Source organism: Bombus fervidus, chromosome 11 (genome assembly GCF_041682495.2).
Source record: "Bombus fervidus isolate BK054 chromosome 11, iyBomFerv1, whole genome shotgun sequence".
Classification (NCBI taxonomy): domain Eukaryota; kingdom Metazoa; phylum Arthropoda; class Insecta; order Hymenoptera; family Apidae; genus Bombus; species Bombus fervidus.
Window position 1 is genome coordinate 11,276,088 of NC_091527.1, and position 17,974 is coordinate 11,294,061.

The following is a 17,974-nucleotide window of genomic DNA, read 5'->3' on the forward strand; positions in this document are numbered from 1 at the left end:
AATTCGACAACGAGTGTGGCATGTAGAATCTTGATAAATATTATATTTAACAAATTTAATTATTGGAAACATCGAAATCGTTTAATTTGTAAATATTCGTAATTTAATGTACTGTAAAATAATTTCTATATGGATGATTCTAACTACAAATTTAATTATGAATAACAGGTTTAATACGACGTCCAGTATGAATAATTCTAATGTTATTAAAAACGACCATTTTCTACTTTAATTTACCTTAATCTTTTCTGTAAAAGTTATAGGAAGTATTTTGTATAATTTTGTAAAATATAATTTTCCTTTTTTGTGATAGGGACCTGTTTTACCATTGAGACCGTAAGAATTACAGACATCTTCCGCTAGAAGCACATTTGGCGCATTTTCGCGAACGTTTAATTAAACGTGCTTTGCAAATAATATAATAGTGTATTTTATTCGAATAACGTGTATTTATATGATTTTTGTGTCTCCGGAATTTTTGGTATAAAATACTGCATTGTGTGCGCGTAATATAATTCGCAATTGTTTAAAATGTTAGAATAAAAGCTGCTAGGTGATTGTTACGTGTATATTAACCTCAACAGTCGTCGATATTTTACTTCTGTATGCGATCAATTGGTCATAAATAGCACAAAGTGAGTGTTTTGAAATGATCTATTATTTAGATTTATTTGTAGTAAGTGTATCGGATAGTAAATTGTACTTTTTGTGCATAGCAAAATTCTATGAAATTATCATAACCTATATTCTATATACTTACACTATTTAGTTTTCTTGATATTATGTAGTTTATAATAATATGGGATTAAAATGAAACATTTTAATAATTTTTATGTCGTCCAGGCTGCTCAATTATGAATCGTGAAATTCAGGAAAAGATTTTCAAGTTTGAAACGTTCATCAATGACGTGTTGAAGGAAGATCTTGCTAAATTAGAGGAGAAAGTCGATGCTAAGAATGAAGAAATTGCAGAGTTTCTTCAGTTAAAGGGTACGATAACTACCCTCCAAAACAATGGCTTTGATAAAAGTGGCTTTAAAACTCAAGTAGATATTGGACAAGGTTTCTTTATCGAAGCACACATCCCCGATGCCTCTACAATTCTATTGGATATTGGTTTAGGACATTATATGGAATTTTCTTTACACGATGCTCTGGCTGTTATCAATGTTCGAGTTAAACTACTGGAACAGCAAATTAAACATTTGTATAAAGAGATAGCTAATACAAATGCTCATATCAAACTAATTCTCCTAGGCATTAGGCAATTGCAAGGGTTTGATGACTGAGTACAAAGCATATTTTGCGCCGTGTAATTTTTTAATCCTTCATGTATACATATTTCTCTATTAATTTTTGTACATATTGACATATTACATTGTACATTTTGTACATATTAAATAAATGTCAAACGACATTGAAACACTTATTTTATTTTTTGAAACTCTTCATTTCCAAGATCGGTGACGTTAGTCAATCACAGCGAGGCTAGTTTGCATAACGTATTCGCGCATTTAATCCAATGCAAATCGTTCGCTATGTCCCATCAACTTCGTACCCCGAATACCACTCTTTTGTTTCCTTGTTAAGCGCAATTGCGTAAATTTGCGAGGACCTTGTGCCTCGCTTATATATGATAGGGGCCAATCGCGAGCGAATCAGTACGTTTTTCGCTTCAACTTTGTTTTCTCATTTCACTACGTTTTTTTGGCGCGAATCGTTCATTTTAATGTCGGATTGGCGGAGCACACCATGCGTCGAAAAGCACAAAGAATTTCTCGAGAATCTTATCACAACCTTGATCGATTGCACCTTCGAAAGTGTGTCCCGTGAAAATCCTGTCTTGAGATGGAGAGAACCGGGTCATCTGCAGGATATTATAAATCTTAATTTGCAGGAAGAGCCCCGTAATCAAGATTGCCTTCTGGAGGTCGCGACTAAGGTTTTTAAGTATAGCGTTAAGACAGGCCATCCTTATTTTATGAATCAGTTATTTTCCGGGTGAGATATCGATAAAAGCATAAGTCTCGCTTCGAATAGAAATCATTTTAAAAATTATTTATAATTTGCAAAGAATTGGATAATTTGAAATTCTTTAATAGTACATATTATTATTTGTATTGTTTTAGATCTGAAAAATTTACGAGTCAGATCTGAATAAACAAAATCTAGCACATTTTATAAAGTGTTAAATTATATTACATTTATGAAGTTTTCTCTTTTCCTAATGAAAGTTCACGTTCAAATAATAAATTAATTTTTAGTATTAATTAAAGTCTGTGCCCTTTTGTATATTAAGATTATATACTACAGAAACAGAAAGTTATGATCACTGATTTTTAAGTATATTTACTTCCATATTGCATGTATGTTAACGATACTTTGAATTTTATTTTTAATATTCGCAAAAGCACGTAACAAATCGATGTGTAAAATAATTTTATGTATCTTAACATCATTAATATTACGATTTGTTTTATTTCCTATAAAATATGATTAAGACTTCAAATAACATTTTTTGCTAAGGTTTAATTATTAATATGAATAATTAAAAAATTTGGAACGTGACTTTGTTACTTGCTGTTGAAATTAGGAAATGTAATATATGCGCGTTATTGGATAAAAATTGATTTAGATTGGATCCATACGGTTTAGCCGGACAATGGCTCACAGACGCGTTGAACTGTTCAGTGTATACTTACGAGGTGGCACCGGTTTTGACATTAATGGAAAGCACCGTAATTACAAAATTATTAAGCATGTTTTACAAGGAAGAAAATGGTACTACTATCGGGGACGGTCTTTTCTGTCCAGGAGGTTCCTTCGCTAACGGTACCGCCATTAACTTAGCTCGATTTTGGTTCAGGAAGAAAGTTCAATATGTGAGTAATTATTACTTTAATAAACAGCGCTGATATCGCATCGTTTGGTTAATGTAGCAATAAAACCATATTCTAAATTATTTAATAGTATTGCCTGATAATAACCGTGGTATCCATTGAAGACGCAGATTATTGGTCATAAGATTGTATGATAAGAAGGAATAAATGGAACAGGTTTTTTCACGTCCGTGATAGTCACTTATTTTGTAATAATAGTTCTTAAAAATTATAATTTTTTTTTGTACAGAGTAAAAGATGTACAGAGTGTCTCAATAATTCCGCTACAAAACCTTATCTCCGTTAATTGTAACGAGGAATTAATTAGTTGGTTCGAAGAGAACACGTTTGCTGATGCGAGACATTCTTTTTCATGATCATATTCTTCATTAAGTATTATGTATTTATGTCTGCAAATGCTTAATTTAACAAATACTTTAATTTTATAAAGTTTTGCATATGAGAGACAAGGAAAGATACTGGGCAGTTCATAAGCAGTGTCCTGCTGTCTTTCAAATTTGATGAAATTAGAACTAAAATAACTTTTATGGTAAGCATCTCAGACACAGATACATTAATCTTCTTGTACAGGGAATACAAAAAACGCGGAATATAAAATATAGGAAATACAAAAACGAGGCACCCTGTATATGTATCTTTATCGTCGACATTTCATTTATTTTATATAATTTAGAATTTTTATCTTCGATATATGTTAGCTGTAACAACGTTTAATAATTATAATTAATGGTTTTAATGCAATAAAAAATAACGTAAAAGTACATATTCTGAAATTTTTTTACGTATTTATGAAGCTTTGTAACTAACATTTTGGATTTAATGTCTATACTCTGTAATAATTAATATTCATTATCTTTTTGTGTGTTTTAGAACAAAAATATACCATCTATGAAGCTAGTGCTTTTCACATCCGAAGACGCGCATTACTCGATTTCAAAGTGGGGAAACGTTTGCGATATAGAGGTTGTTCTCATAAAGACTGATGATTATGGCAGAATGAATGTCAGCGATTTGAGATTTAATATATTGGAGGAACAAAAAAAGAAAAATTATCCCTTTTGTGTTACTGCTACTGCAGGTTCGTTGAACGATAATGTAATAACGATATATAATATAAATACACGGGTTCAATCGTTAATAAGTATGTTTATTTTTAGGAACGACGGTTTTGGGCGCGTTCGATCCATTGATCGAGATTGCAGATACTTGCCAGGAATTCGGTATGTGGTTGCATGTAGATGCAGCCTGGGGAGGCGGTTTGATATTTAGCAAAAAGCACAGTGTACTTTTAAGAGGAATACAAAGAGCAGATTCTATTCTATTTAACCCGCACAAACTGTTGGCCGTTCCTCAACAATGCTCCTTGCTTTTGTCTAAACACAAAAGCATTTTTAAGGAAGCTCACTCTAAAGAGGCTCCTTATCTTTTTCAAAAAGACAAATTTTATTCCAGAGATCTAGATGTTGGGGATAAGTATTTGCAGTGTGGACGCAGACCAGATGTGTTGAAATTTTGGTTCATGTGGCAGGCTAAGGTAATTCAGGTTTAACTTATCTTTGTTTCTATAAGATCATTTAGTTTATTTCTAGCAGATAATTTCTGTTCAGAGATACTCTTTCTTCGAACTCCATGCAAGGTTTCACATGCACCGAACACAACATAAGTCCTACTTGTACGATACATAGGTACCTGTTCTTCCCTTATTAATCTTTAAGTGTTAACCACTTATGCAAATATGTGAAAACTAGCCTTGGTAGCACTTTTTCCCCCGATCTTCCTATAATTGTGCATCTTGTACTTTGTGGTTTAAGCAAGTGCTACGATGCACTCCGTATGAGATAAGGGTCTGTATGCTATGTTTCAAGTGTTTACCAGTATACTTGTGCATATATTAACTTCCCCTGTTAGGAACGAAGAATGTTCATACTGCATCTATCTCAGTGCATTTTCAAGATCATAAAAGAATCTCCTGAAATTCTCAAGAGAGTCTGACGATAGCAGTGGATTTAGACTAGTAACTTTCAAAGTTTTCATCCCTCACTCACACATATACATATTATAATATTCTTAATATATATATGTATATATTAAAGATATGAATAATAAGTTCTTAAATCATAATACTGATGTTTCATGAATGCTTAACAAGTAGCATTCCAATCTGTATTATAATTCAGATTTTATCCTCAGTAATTCTATCAAATTTAACATGTCTCAAAATTGTATCACAGATAAGACTAAGACAGAATGTTACTATAGTTTAGTGTAACAGAGTTTTCAGTACTAGTATTTTGTATTTATTCACAAATGAAGTTGTTTTACTGACTCCCATGACATTCGCCAACATACATGTCAATAGAAAAATTAACGTGTATCTATACTCTCGTTTCTTCTTTGTTGGAAACACGTAAACATTGAATTATTACTCTTTATTTGTTAATAGAATATTATTAATGATAATTACTAGAAAAATGAAAAATGTTATTGGAAAATATATATTTTATTTCGTTAGTTATTTCGAGATTTGTGTATAGTTCCTTCTTTTGACACGCTGCAAGAATTTAATGAATTGTGATTCATCGATACATCTATCTAATTGTCAAAAATTTATTAATAATGATACGAATTTGTTATTAATAGTAGTTACGTTAGATTGGATAATAAGGATTCCCAAATTCTTATATTCTATATTCTTATATTCTTTTAGTGCACGAGAAGTCGCAATTTAATGCTACTTCTATCATGGTTTAAAAGTACCATGCTTAAGAAACATCAATGTTTTCTAATATAATCAAAGAAGAAAAATTTAACAACTCAGTAATTCTAACTTTCTTGACATGTTTTATATTATATAGAATCGAAATAATTTCTGCCAGCATTTATTTATTTCTTGAGAATTGAATATATTATTTACAAAACTAATGGCAAATTTGTTTCAGGGTACTTCAGGATTTGAAAAGCATGTCGATCATTTAATGAAACTTTCAGCTGTCTTCAAAGAAGAAGTTGAGAAAAGAGATGGCTTTAAATTGGTGACGGAACCGTGTTTTATAAATGTGTGTTTCTGGTTTATTCCACCATGTCTAAGAATTCAGAATTCCGTTTACGATTACAAGAAACGATTGAACGAAGTAAGTTGATTAAATTTTTGATATTTTGATCGTAATATTTAAATACTAAAAAATGGGATGTTTTAGAACGATGAAATATTCAAATATAATGTATAGAAAATTATTATACATATACACATATTTGTAATAAAACATTTAAACAGTTTTTTAAAATATACTTAATGTTCTGAGAATGTTTAGAATTACTTTAAATGTGCATTTCATCTAAGTTCTAAACCTTTTTTTATAATATATAAATTAAGTCACCGACAATAAATAATGTTAACAAACTTTAGTTATTTATATAAATTCGTAAAATGAATTCTTTAATTTTACATACAATTTGCAAATCATTTTCTACAAAATGAAATTAATACTTCTTTTTTTATGTATATTTTATTAGCAATATATTTATAAGAACAGTTAAATTGCAATTACGTTGTATGAGATCATTAAGTATATATTTCGTATTTTTGTAAGTTAATTAAAAAATATGGTATCGATGATAGGTACAATAGAAATCTGTACCTTCTATGGTAGATAAGCAGTCTTATCCTTATCAGATAAGAGATGAAAATTTCATTTTATAGCAATCATTTTGCTTTTACTAGCAGTTAATAACTGACAACCTAAAAATACGTATGTATCTAATGTTGATTACCACTCCTATCGAACAATGTTTGTTCTTAAAGATAAATCAATGTATAAAGCTTAAAATATTACAAGGATAATATATCACGAAAATATATTTAACAACAATTTATTTATTTCAACAGGTTGCACCAAAGTTAAAAGAACAAATGATCAGAAGAGGTAGTTTGATGATCAATTATCAACCACTGCACAAAAAACCGAATTTCTTCCGTTTTGTTATTCAGAATTCAGGCGTAGATATAGAGGATATTCTCTACGTCTTTGACGAAATGGAAAACCTTGGAGAATCTATGTGATAATTTACCGTATATGCGTAACTCGATGTTATGATCTTCTAAATGGTTTATATATAGTTCTTATTTAATTATATTACAATTCAAACAAAAGATCGTGCCGTCATATTTTTATTTCCATTTCACCTTTCAATTTGCATTTATATAATACGATTCGTTATAGCGCTAAAAAATTGATTCTTTGTACGCTGTAATTAAAAATGTTGTATCGCGTTCGACAAATATCCGACGACAGAACTTTATCAGGTTGCCTCCGAAAGAACTAATGAATTCCAGCCACGAAAATCAATTCGTCTCGGTTAAATAGGCGAAACCTAGTAGCCGATCGATCTGACTAAGGAAGGGACTGCTACTAAATTTCTAATATCAAGATACGAAGTTAATTGGTGACTGCCTTCGTTGTAGATCGTAGTGCCGCGACGTATCGGCTAATCCTGATTCAAGTGACAGCATATCGAGAAGCCCTATGTGTATCTATAATACTAAGTTTGTACTATGTGGAGCATACAAACTACTGTTTGCAACCATCGTAGCACAGTTTTTCCTTTGAAATCAACAGAATCCTGTGACGCTTAATCTTGTCGAAATGGAACGCTTACTGGTACTGCAAAACTTTTAGTAATGATATTTTCATGTTACGTTGCTCGTGCAAATACTTTACTATATCGTCCCAGGGAAAGAAATGGACGGGTAATTTCATTAATTCCTTGGTGTACAACATCATTATCGTTTTATTTCAACTGCGTTTTCATTGTTCGTATTTGCGTTTGATTCGCAATAAGCCGTGTTAATGAAATAATGTTTAATTACCAGTATCATTGAATCATACTGGGCAATTTTAGCAAACAGTATAAAATATCTGTATGCATAATTAATTATAAAAGCATGTGCAACGACTAATGGTCATGAGATTTTGCAAAACCGCGGTAACTTATAAATTGTAAGATTAAACGAATTTGTGTTAACATAATACTGACAAAAGACTATTAAACATGTCAACGCTGGTTCATTCTTTAATTTATCATTTCGTTTCCAAGGAAGCATGTGAAATAACAGAAATAAATTTACCTAATATACGTATAATCGTAATCCATCTTTATCCTTTTACATTATAAATACTATTAACGTTATTAACTTAATATTGTTATTAAAGTATTCATTACGAATGCATTTTTAAGTCATTTATTTCACATATTCATCTCGCTCTAGATTTACATTCTTTAATTTTAGATTAGCTAGAGAACATAAAACTATCGTTATGTTATTATAATTCTAACAAAAAAAAAAAAAAAAAAATAAAAATTATAGGAAAGATTTCTTAGAACCATAAATTCCATATAACTTACCAAATGTTTGTTCAAATTTAGTTCTTTCGTAGTTTCAACATTTCATTTTAATAAACTTCAGGCAAGTCCTAGATTTAATTTACCATCTATATGTAAGCAATATTTCTTGTTCTACTAGTCTTGAATGCGTTTCTTTATCGTATTAAAATAGGGTGTGCGAGAAACCCTTTGCAGGGAACTGTGCTTGTGTGTTACGTTCCTGTTCCCGAGTCACTGCTAGGGGTGCTTGCCCTGCGGATGAACTTAGACAGTAGGTTGCCGCCACGAAAGACGGTGTTAACGTCGATAGTCAGTCACTATTCGAATCGTTCAGTAACCCGAATGTCAGTCGATATATTCAAACTCGACGGCCAAGATGGGAAGGCTCTCCCAATTCACGTGCCACAGGTATTGCTTTTTTCTTCTATTTCTAAAGTCTAATTGACGATAAAAAATGTTGAAAGCCAGTTACACTTGTCGATAGTAGCAGTTGTCGAAAATTTCAAATTTATTTCGAGTGAAATAATATCGTATAATTTTGGATGAAAGTTGTGTGCCGATTTTTAAGAAATCGATCGTTCAAACGAAGTGTTCTAATTCGGATTATAAGTAAAAAGTTGCGAATCATGGTGAATTTAATTATCGTTGTTGGGAAAACAACGCATTTAGTTTTGTATTTATTACTGTGCTTTTCGAATGTATTTTGACTTTAAGGGTAAGTATAATTCGACATGATTAATTTAATATGGTGATAGTAGTAGCGATAGTAGGTTATTCGATCACTGTCATATAACTACATCAAGTACAATCATATACGTACAGATATATCATCGTATGATACAAAGTCGTTACTCTATTTAATTAACTCTTAGTTCGTACTTTTCTTATTTGTCTTGTGATGTTGTCGATCGTTTTACGATTAATAAACTAGCTCGTAATTTTTTCCTTCTACAGGATTGTACTTGATTTTTCTAATTATTTGTAAGATCGTCTGGGACATTTTCTTTGTTATTTGCAGAAAGTGGGGTTCTTAGAAACGTATCGTTACATCATGGAAGATGCAGCAGGTTAGCTTCCTTCGATTTAATTGAAAACATAGAATATTTTAAATACCGTGGGACCTCGTTTGACCGACTTGGCTCGACTCGAGACCAAAGTAACCTGGATATTGCCTGAATATGCTAGAAAATTGCCACGAGTGTTCTTCGTTTTATGAAATTTCACTAGCATCGTAATGAAACACGGTTGTCGTGATTATAGCGACAAAATTTACATATAAAACTTACAAGACATTTATTTTAGACATGTACTTGGCAAAATATTAGTATATACAGTATGAATAAGTATTTTAAACATATGGCTAATGCTAAAAAATTGCTCCATTAAATGTCGAGTAATATTAACGCAATGGATAATTGACCGAATAATTATTTAAATAATTGTGCGACCTCCGCTCGATCGAGGCTCCTTTTTAGTTTCTAATTATTTCTAACTTATTATTAAATGTAGCTGAATAGCGAACGTAGAGTTGGAGAAATCTCAAGTTGATAATTTAAATTTGTTAGATCTGTATTTTATAATGTACACGTTCTATAATTAAATAGCACTGTATATTATATTTTATAGCCTTTTTGAATCCTCCATTTTAGATTCCAGAGTAGCAGATTGGTTCTTAATGGGCAGTCCATTTCCATTGCTAGGAATTATATTTCTTTATCTGCTCTTCGTTCTTCGTTTTGGGCCTTTATTTATGAAAAATCGAAAACCGTACAATCTAAATAAGTTTATGATTTGTTATAACATCTCTATGGCCATCGCGAGCGCAACTGTATTTTACGGGGTGAGTTCGTCCGAAATAACTTACTATATCACATTCTATTCATCAGAAATAGTCTAACGTTGTTGTAGTTAATTGTTGTTAATTAATAATTTTCATATAATTTGAAGAAATAACTTATTCCTTATCGTCGTTACGTTACCATTACCGTTCTTCAAAACGATTAATATATTTTTATATTTAAAGCTACTTACTTCGGGCTTCACCACTAAATTCTCTCTCGGATGCGAGACTCATGTCATTTCAAACGACCCTGACTCTTATCGCGTAAGTACCACAGTCATTAAACAAACGCGAATTTCGATATTACGAAAGTTATGTCGTATTTAATAGACGGCTCGATGGGTATGGAGGCTCTTAATGTTGAAAGTCCTCGAGTTGAGCGACACCGTTATCTTCATTCTCAGAAAAAAATACAACCAAGCGTCTTTTCTTCACGTTTATCATCACACGTCGACCGCTTTCCTTTCGTGGATAGCCTGCAAATTTGTCCCAGGTAAATCTGTAGACATACGCGTAAATTTATCTTCAACTTCAATTTCATACAAACGATTATGCTCCTTAAATATATTATAGCACTTAATACTTTTACAGTCGACGATTTCTTTATCTCGTTTCACTATGGTTTCCTGTCGCGCGAATCGATAATTTCAATATGTTTAAACATAAACAATAACAATTGAAGTTTTTCCTCGAATCTCGTAGCAGTAACAAAGTTAGTAATAAAGCGGACGAAGTATTATAAGTAAATTGTATAAATTACGAGTCATCCGACTACTCTATTTGGTTCAACATTATAAAATCGTAAACGAGAAATCTAGAATCTGCAATTTGCAACTCGTCGATTTATTATATATCGTTGGTTGAGAAATTATTACGCAAGCGTATCTTAATACTTCTAACTATATATTATTTGTCGATTCTAAAAAAAGTTAACAAATATTACTTCTAGTCATCGTAATTTCTTTATTATTGTTACTACCGTATAATTAGCGATCTCAAAAGATCTCATTATACTTGCAAAAACTACGATTCCCGTAGTTATCTCTCATAGCTTTCTAAATGGTTCGCGCAAACAATTTCATTTCAACTATTACAGCACACCGAGCTTCCCGAAAAAGACTCGTATGAGTGGAAATTAAATTGCGCCACGACGTATCAAATTTACCTATTAAGCCGATGCGAAATGGCCATGGTATAAAACACAGAGGAACATGTACGAGCGAATTTCCAACAGTCGTAAATAAAATTCTCCTCTTGCAAAAAATTCATTGCGCGACCATGTAACTTTGTTACAGGCTTCCAACTATTTTCCATCCCTTTCTTCCGAACGTGTTAAACGCTCCTTGTTATTTACAGGCGGCATGTGGACGTTCACGATTATGCCAAACTGCATCGTGCACGTGATTATGTACACCTATTATCTGCTCGCCTGCTTGGGCCCACAAGTGCAAAAGAGGATCGCGCCTTGGAAACAATATATTACGGGGTTACAAATGGTACGTTCCCATTTTCTATCTGACTCCGCTATCTGCCATGCTACGTACACATGGCCCGCAATGCATATATCGTCGGCGGTGTTTCGTTGCGCTCGCTGAATTGCCCTGCTGGAAGCGTTATTCGCTCATTTCACCGTGCACCGTCGCGTATCGCGTAATCGCAAAATTACATTCGCTGTCCTGCAGCGAATTTTTTAAACGTGAAATTGCTATTGACGTTCGACCGTCGCGACAGGTTATACGCAACTGGCTAAGTAAATTAATCTATATAAGCGAATAACGCGGTGTAGAAAATCCCGATCCACCGTGGACAATTCGTTGATCGATTGGTGAAACTGTTTGCGAAACTGGTCGATCGGATAATGGTAATAGTATAGAGTTGGCGTCGGTGCGACGGTGACTCAGCGAGAGGAGAGGGTGGAATTTATGATGCGTCGAGAAGCTGCGAATCCGTGTCATTCGAAGGATTCGATATTAGTTAGAATTTTACGATTCAGAGGAGTTTTTATGAAGAAGCGCGTTGTATCTCGACCTTATTTGAAATTCTAATTTATATTTCGCTTATGTCGAAGCTGCAAACGATTCTCTATTTTTCTTATTTATGAATGTTACATTTCTTCCGCGTTTCTTTTCTTACATTTTTCCGTACTTTTTCTACCTTACTATTTGTTTTTTTACTATTTATTTTTACTGTTTGCTATCGCTTTTGTTATCACGCGTTTAGATAAAAACGTACGTATTGATCGTAGTTGTACCTTAACTCACGCCTTTAATATTTCTTAGCGAATTTTTATTCGATTTGTATTTCTTCTCTATATGTTCTTATTATTATAAATTGTATTATAATACAATATTTCATTCTTTTAAAACAAACTCTGATTAAAATTTTAACGAATATTTAATGTTACTATTGTCACCTATTCTACGTGTTATACACATCTCTAAAAAACAATTACTATAACGCAAAACAATTACTTTCGGTGTAATATTTATGCGAGAAACGATATATTCGTTCAGAGATGTATAACATAGTCTCAAAAAAAGATTGATCAACCGGTTGAATGGTAAAGAATTCAATATGTTCTAACCAAACCAATCGTTATAGTTACTCTGAAATTATTCTTTATACTTTCACTGACGTGCCAAGAGTCATAGATGAAATGCATATATGCCATAAAATATAAATATCAAAAAGGTATACAACGCTTACAGAGTAAGGAAGTATCGGAAATAAATCACGTTTTTATGCAAACCTTTTTGTTTTATCTCGAATTCATCTGAATATCACGTTGCATGAATTTGTTTGACGAAAGCAATTTTGTATAATAGTTCTAACGTTTCATATAACAGATTTTGATTTTCGAATAAAAAAGGAAGGATCATTTCGTAACGAACAACTCTCTCTGCAAGAATCCCTCTTCGTTTGCTTAATCGATACAACAATTAAATCAGTTTTTGTAAATGGAATACATGCGAAAATAATGTGATTAAAATGACTGCTTCCTTTTTTTTTTTTTTTTTATTAAAGTCTCGAAAATCAACCGCAAGTCATTATTCGATATGATTGAGATTATCGATTGTTCCGTTTCTTAGTTATCGAGTGATATTTAAAAATGAATTTGATAAATTCACGTTTCAATTAAATTTGTAATACGTGAATTAATTAAGATCGAGCGAAGCATCGTGGAAATGCATAATTTTATCTAATAATCCTTTTAGTCAGAGTAATTTTTTTCAATTATATCAACTTTCATAATTGAGAGTTCCAAATAACTAAATAAATACTTACGAGTTCTAATTTTCTGCAATTTTCTAATTTCACACCAGGTTTGTTTGCACTTACATTAGAAGATTTTCTCAACCCAATGGCTCGATTTATTTGACAAATTTTATTCCAAATTTACCATGTTCGTTCAAGAAGTTTAATTCTCCTGCGGTTCCCTGATAAGACATCACTTTCGTCAGCACGTGAGTCTATTTCTAAAAACTTTCTAATAATGCATCAAGTTGGTTTTCCTGTCGTCGATATTTCCAGCGGTTTCTATTTCCATCCATTAAATTCGGTGTTCCATGATTTTGGTCAAATACTTTCGTAATATGTCGGCAAACCGTACGAACTATTTTAGAAAAATTAAATATCTGCGTTTTTAAATATTTTAGACCAATTTATTTTAGATACTGAAGGAAGTAATATTTATAGATGTTGGGTAGGTTCTAACTACAGAATTTTAATAGTGGTGCTACCTATACAGTACCGTCAAATTGTAAAAGGTTAAAATATTTTCAGGGTCCACTTTCACAGTAATTTATTAAGCAATAATATTAGCGAATTAAAGAGTTATAATACAAGTTATTTATTACAGTGTTCCATTCTACAATAATTTTACTTCTTAATTTGCGGCTTGTACAATTTCACGTGCTTGATTAATAAAGTCACTATGATACAAGGGAATTTATTAATAACTTGTAACTTATGAATTATCAAATTTTGTTAACAGTATTATGTTAGTTTAATTGTACAGGAATTTATAATATCGCTATAATATTTTAAAATTCGAAAACTGATTTAATTCTCATTTACTGTTAGTGATGATACTTGTCAAAGAAAAAGGAACGACAGCTGTCAGATTTTTCAAATCGTAAAAAGAAAAATTCCTAGACACGTTAATCGATAGTCAAATACCGCGCTGTTATCTGTTAGCTAAAGTGATTGCGCAATTGAAAATTTCATTCGAGTCACCGATTAAACCAGAAATCGTGGAAAAATGGATAAAAAGCTGTTCGAACCCCGTTCGAGTACTTTGGGAAACAATAAAACGCGGCCACGCCTTCGACCACCGAATCTCCATTGTTAAGAGATGCAATATGTTTTCGTGGACGAGAACTAAAAAGAAAAAAACGTAGGCATTCGTTACGAACAGGTTGTAGAACTAGGTATACATATGTATAGGGTGTATCAAAATAGTTAAGCAGAAATTAGAATATGGAATGTTAGGCGGGAAGAAGATAAGAAACTTTTACATTATCGATTCTAACATCGATAATTTTGAGATATCCGCAACAATTATAACATTCAGCAAGAAGAAAGTTAGAATTCGAAAACTACTTTAATCTTTCTATAAACAATCGATAATAAAGTACTTATAAAATTCCTATCAGAGTGACAATGTCCTGTTAGAATGACAAGTATACGAAAAAATAAATAATGCCAGAAAAGAAACATGCTTTCACCAATATATTTTGCAAGAAGATCGTACAAAATCCCTTAAAAAATCGTAGCAAGATTATACAATTTTCATGAAAAATTACAAATTGATCTTAACGAGATCCTAATCGTTCTTACATAGTTCTAGCGTTAAACATTTCTGTCCAACATTTTTGATATACCCTGTATGTATGTTTCGCGTTTAGTCCGTATATTGGCTCGCATTTGGCTTGCCTAACTCGATAACCGGGTTTTTGCACAGGGAGTTGAAAGGGTTGTAAGTGCCCGATGTGGAATTACACGTGTACTGGCGGTGATTCGATTTGCGTTTCGAGTCCCGGCAGGAAACAACGGGTTAGGCGCACGGGAAAAGGGGCGACTGTTGGGGCTTTTTAATTAAATAATCCGTTGGTGAGCAACTTTTATTTCTCCGCGAGATATCTACGCGACGATTTATCGGGTTACGCGGTCATTTAATTTCGAGTTGAAAACGTTTCATGCTGCGACGAGTGGAACTGCAGCTACGAATAAAGAGTACCGCGACAGACTAGAGTGTCATTTTACTTACAACGCGATGAGAGGCCTTATTAAGCTTTGTCGTGCATGAACAACGTTGTTTTTGTTTCACGCTTCTACTTCGAAACGGCCATTCGTTTCGGTCTTATTGTAGGATTCCTTCTTTTATTCCTTTGCCGCTCCTTACATTCCAAATTTTATATTTTACCTTAATAGAAAACTTTTAGCAAAAATCTTCAATATCAGATCGTCCTACACATTCGTGTCATGATGCTGATACATATACGTGATATCTTCATATAGTTTGTACATCTAATTTATATATCCAATATAGTTTATGAACACAGTGATAAGTAGGCTGCTGTAGACTACGAAAATAAAGAGACACGTTTCATCTACTAAATATTACGATAAGTACATTAGCCACGTTAAACTACACTTGATAAAATTCCAAACTCGATTTTTCTCGAAAACTAAACCTTAAACGAACAAATTTTATTCCATATTTTCTTCTTATTTTTTCACAAGGAATCACCTTGTGCCCGTTTGTACATGTTATTCGGCACCCTGTATATAATTCTTAATTACGTGTATTATATCAAAAGTAAAAAAACGTTTTCTTTTATGATTTCAGTTCCAGTTCATAATCATGATATGTCATATGTTCCAAACATTGTTACCTACTTGCGAGCCAAATCGGAAACCAATAGCTTATATCTACATGTCGCAGATTCTCGTCATGTTTTGCATGTTTTGCGATTATTACAAGAAATCATATCTGCGAAAAAAGACGGAATAGAGATTTAGAGTGACACAAAAGTTGGGGTAAGTTACAGTATATTGTATAATACGTATTTCTTTTTTCTTTCTAACAAGAATTATTGCTCCATTAAAATTTTGTGAATAAACAAATTATCAAGCATTTCTTGTAAATTTTATCATTTACAAATTTTATATATTTATCTTAATCCAACGATATATTTTAGAGAATTGCATTCATTCATTACTGAACATAATTAGTTTTAATAGGATTGTTTCAGTAATTATACAGGAATATCATTTCAATCGAATATTCTTAGTCAACCAGAAACATATTTACATTATTCAGCCTTTGTTTCACGTGCCTGTATTACGACTCAATTAAGCATAGAATTATAATTATTCGAAAATGATATTCCAATCGTTATTATGGCAATAAATTTTCACCAAATTTGCCAATTATTACTCCATATATCGATTATCGCGTAACTCTTACAATTATTTCATTACCACCTATGTATCGATTACGGTGTTTTAATTTTACTAGAGTATCAATTTGATATAAATTAATCGCCACAATAGATTCATACGCGTGTACCATAATGACCATTTCATTTGAATAGCTGCCTTTTATGCCGGCAGGTTATTTCGGATTACACGCTGTTCGAATGCTTCGTTCAAAATCTTGGAACCCATCATCGAAGAGGCGTCTCTACATAAACATAATTTCATGGAAAATTACAATGGAACAATCACGGACGATTACGTTTGATATACCGCACTGGTGGAACGTATTAGACAGAATGTATTAGCATAGGATACGATATAAGATCAAACTTTTTTCTCTTAAATGTTGCTTTACAGATATGTATACTGCTTACTGCGAAAAACATTAATTATCATCAAAATTGATACGCTCGTACGTATTTTAAATGAATCCTTCGATATATCGAATTTGTTTGAAGAGATGTAATGAAATATGTAGACATACAGAATTTAAAATATACAAATTCTTAATTTTTAATAATCACTGATGTTAATTGTTATAACTAGTCAAACGTAGATGGATTTTACTAGTAGTATGCAGTTTTCTAATAAAAAAATAAACGATATCTAAACATTTTATTTTTGTTCCCACTTGATAAAGGACGAGCAACCAGACACGTCGAAAAGTAAATTTTCTAACTAGTTGTTAAATGTATGATTCAAATATATACACAGATTTTTAATCACATTTTTCGTTTTCAAAAACAACAAATTAAATACAGGACGTGTATGGAAGAAAGACTCGTGTTTATAATATTGTTGGGTATAAAGAGATTGATACGAACGACATTGCTCGGCTTTGTTAGAGATAAAATTACTTACGAACGTTTCTATTAATTAAAGCTTAATTATCTGGCGTTATTTCTAAACGAACAAACACACCAAAAAATTGATCAAGGTATAGGAAGTTTCCATCAATTTATATTAAAGTGTAAGACGAAGATACGACGTAGATGAGCAAGTAGGGACAGACTACCAATTGTCAGACGTAACCTGTAATCAAATAACGAGAGCTATAACTTCTGAAGTTTTAACAAGTCTAACGAGTTGAACGCATGTTTCGATTAAAAGTTACTTAACTTAATAAGAAAATATAAAATTTCTCGGAAACAATATCATGTAAATTGCTCAAATAACTTTTAATTCATTCCTTCGGGAAATAGAAACTTTTCCTTATCCCTTGCAGTAATTCAACTACTTCTCCATGCCACTAGAAAGTTTAACGAATGGCCCAGTACTACTAACGCGGTGTTATCAATCAACTTTTAATAAGCAACATTCATAATCGTATGTGAAAATTGAAACTATGATATAATTTTTTATATTATTT

The 17,974-nt window shown here is 32.0% G+C and overlaps 3 protein-coding genes across 5 annotated transcripts; all 3 read left to right on the forward strand.

Annotated features, from left to right (window-relative positions):
- The first annotated feature begins 348 nt into the window (after nucleotides 1-348).
- Uxt (Uxt prefoldin-like subunit) lies at nucleotides 349-1,373 on the forward strand. Of its 3 annotated transcripts, none has more exons than XM_072012292.1 (2): nucleotides 349-676; nucleotides 844-1,373. In XM_072012292.1, the coding sequence occupies exon 2, from the start codon at nucleotides 855-857 to the stop codon at nucleotides 1,287-1,289; it is 435 nt and encodes a 144-aa protein (XP_071868393.1). In that variant the 5' UTR covers nucleotides 349-676; nucleotides 844-854; the 3' UTR covers nucleotides 1,290-1,373. The 3 variants fall into 3 exon arrangements, with proteins under 3 accessions (XP_071868393.1, XP_071868392.1, XP_071868391.1); XM_072012291.1 differs by having other exon boundaries at nucleotides 349-635; nucleotides 770-1,373; XM_072012290.1 differs by having other exon boundaries at nucleotides 351-635.
- Nucleotides 1,374-1,429: 56 nt separating this feature from the next.
- LOC139991891 (cysteine sulfinic acid decarboxylase) lies at nucleotides 1,430-7,050 on the forward strand. Its single transcript, XM_072012288.1, has 6 exons — nucleotides 1,430-2,001; nucleotides 2,636-2,882; nucleotides 3,771-3,978; nucleotides 4,058-4,434; nucleotides 5,840-6,031; nucleotides 6,787-7,050. Exons 1-6 carry the CDS (start codon nucleotides 1,634-1,636, stop codon nucleotides 6,958-6,960), a joined length of 1,566 nt encoding a protein of 521 aa, XP_071868389.1. The 5' UTR covers nucleotides 1,430-1,633; the 3' UTR covers nucleotides 6,961-7,050.
- A 125-nt stretch (nucleotides 7,051-7,175) lies between these two features.
- Nucleotides 7,176-17,208, forward strand: LOC139991892 (very long chain fatty acid elongase 1). The gene is made up of 8 exons (XM_072012289.1): nucleotides 7,176-8,690; nucleotides 9,301-9,349; nucleotides 9,932-10,122; nucleotides 10,306-10,386; nucleotides 10,453-10,615; nucleotides 11,479-11,618; nucleotides 15,974-16,164; nucleotides 16,741-17,208. Exons 1-7 carry the CDS (start codon nucleotides 8,541-8,543, stop codon nucleotides 16,136-16,138), a joined length of 939 nt encoding a protein of 312 aa, XP_071868390.1. The 5' UTR covers nucleotides 7,176-8,540; the 3' UTR covers nucleotides 16,139-16,164; nucleotides 16,741-17,208.
- Nucleotides 17,209-17,974: the final 766 nt, after the last annotated feature.

Excerpts from the sequence above, each read along its gene's own strand:
- LOC139991892 (XM_072012289.1), top strand. The coding sequence starts at position 8,541 with ATGAACTTAGACAGTAGGTTGCCGCCACGAAAGACGGTGTTAACGTCG. Across the intron at positions 10,123-10,305 it reads GCGCAACTGTATTTTACGGG|CTACTTACTTCGGGCTTCAC; the intron begins GTGAGTTCGTCC and ends TTATATTTAAAG. Across the intron at positions 11,619-15,973 it reads ATATTACGGGGTTACAAATG|TTCCAGTTCATAATCATGAT; the intron begins GTACGTTCCCAT and ends TTATGATTTCAG.
- LOC139991891 (XM_072012288.1), top strand. The coding sequence starts at position 1,634 with ATGATAGGGGCCAATCGCGAGCGAATCAGTACGTTTTTCGCTTCAACT. Across the intron at positions 2,883-3,770 it reads TCAGGAAGAAAGTTCAATAT|AACAAAAATATACCATCTAT; the intron begins GTGAGTAATTAT and ends TGTGTGTTTTAG. Across the intron at positions 3,979-4,057 it reads TTGTGTTACTGCTACTGCAG|GAACGACGGTTTTGGGCGCG; the intron begins GTTCGTTGAACG and ends GTTTATTTTTAG.
- Uxt (XM_072012292.1), top strand. The coding sequence starts at position 855 with ATGAATCGTGAAATTCAGGAAAAGATTTTCAAGTTTGAAACGTTCATC.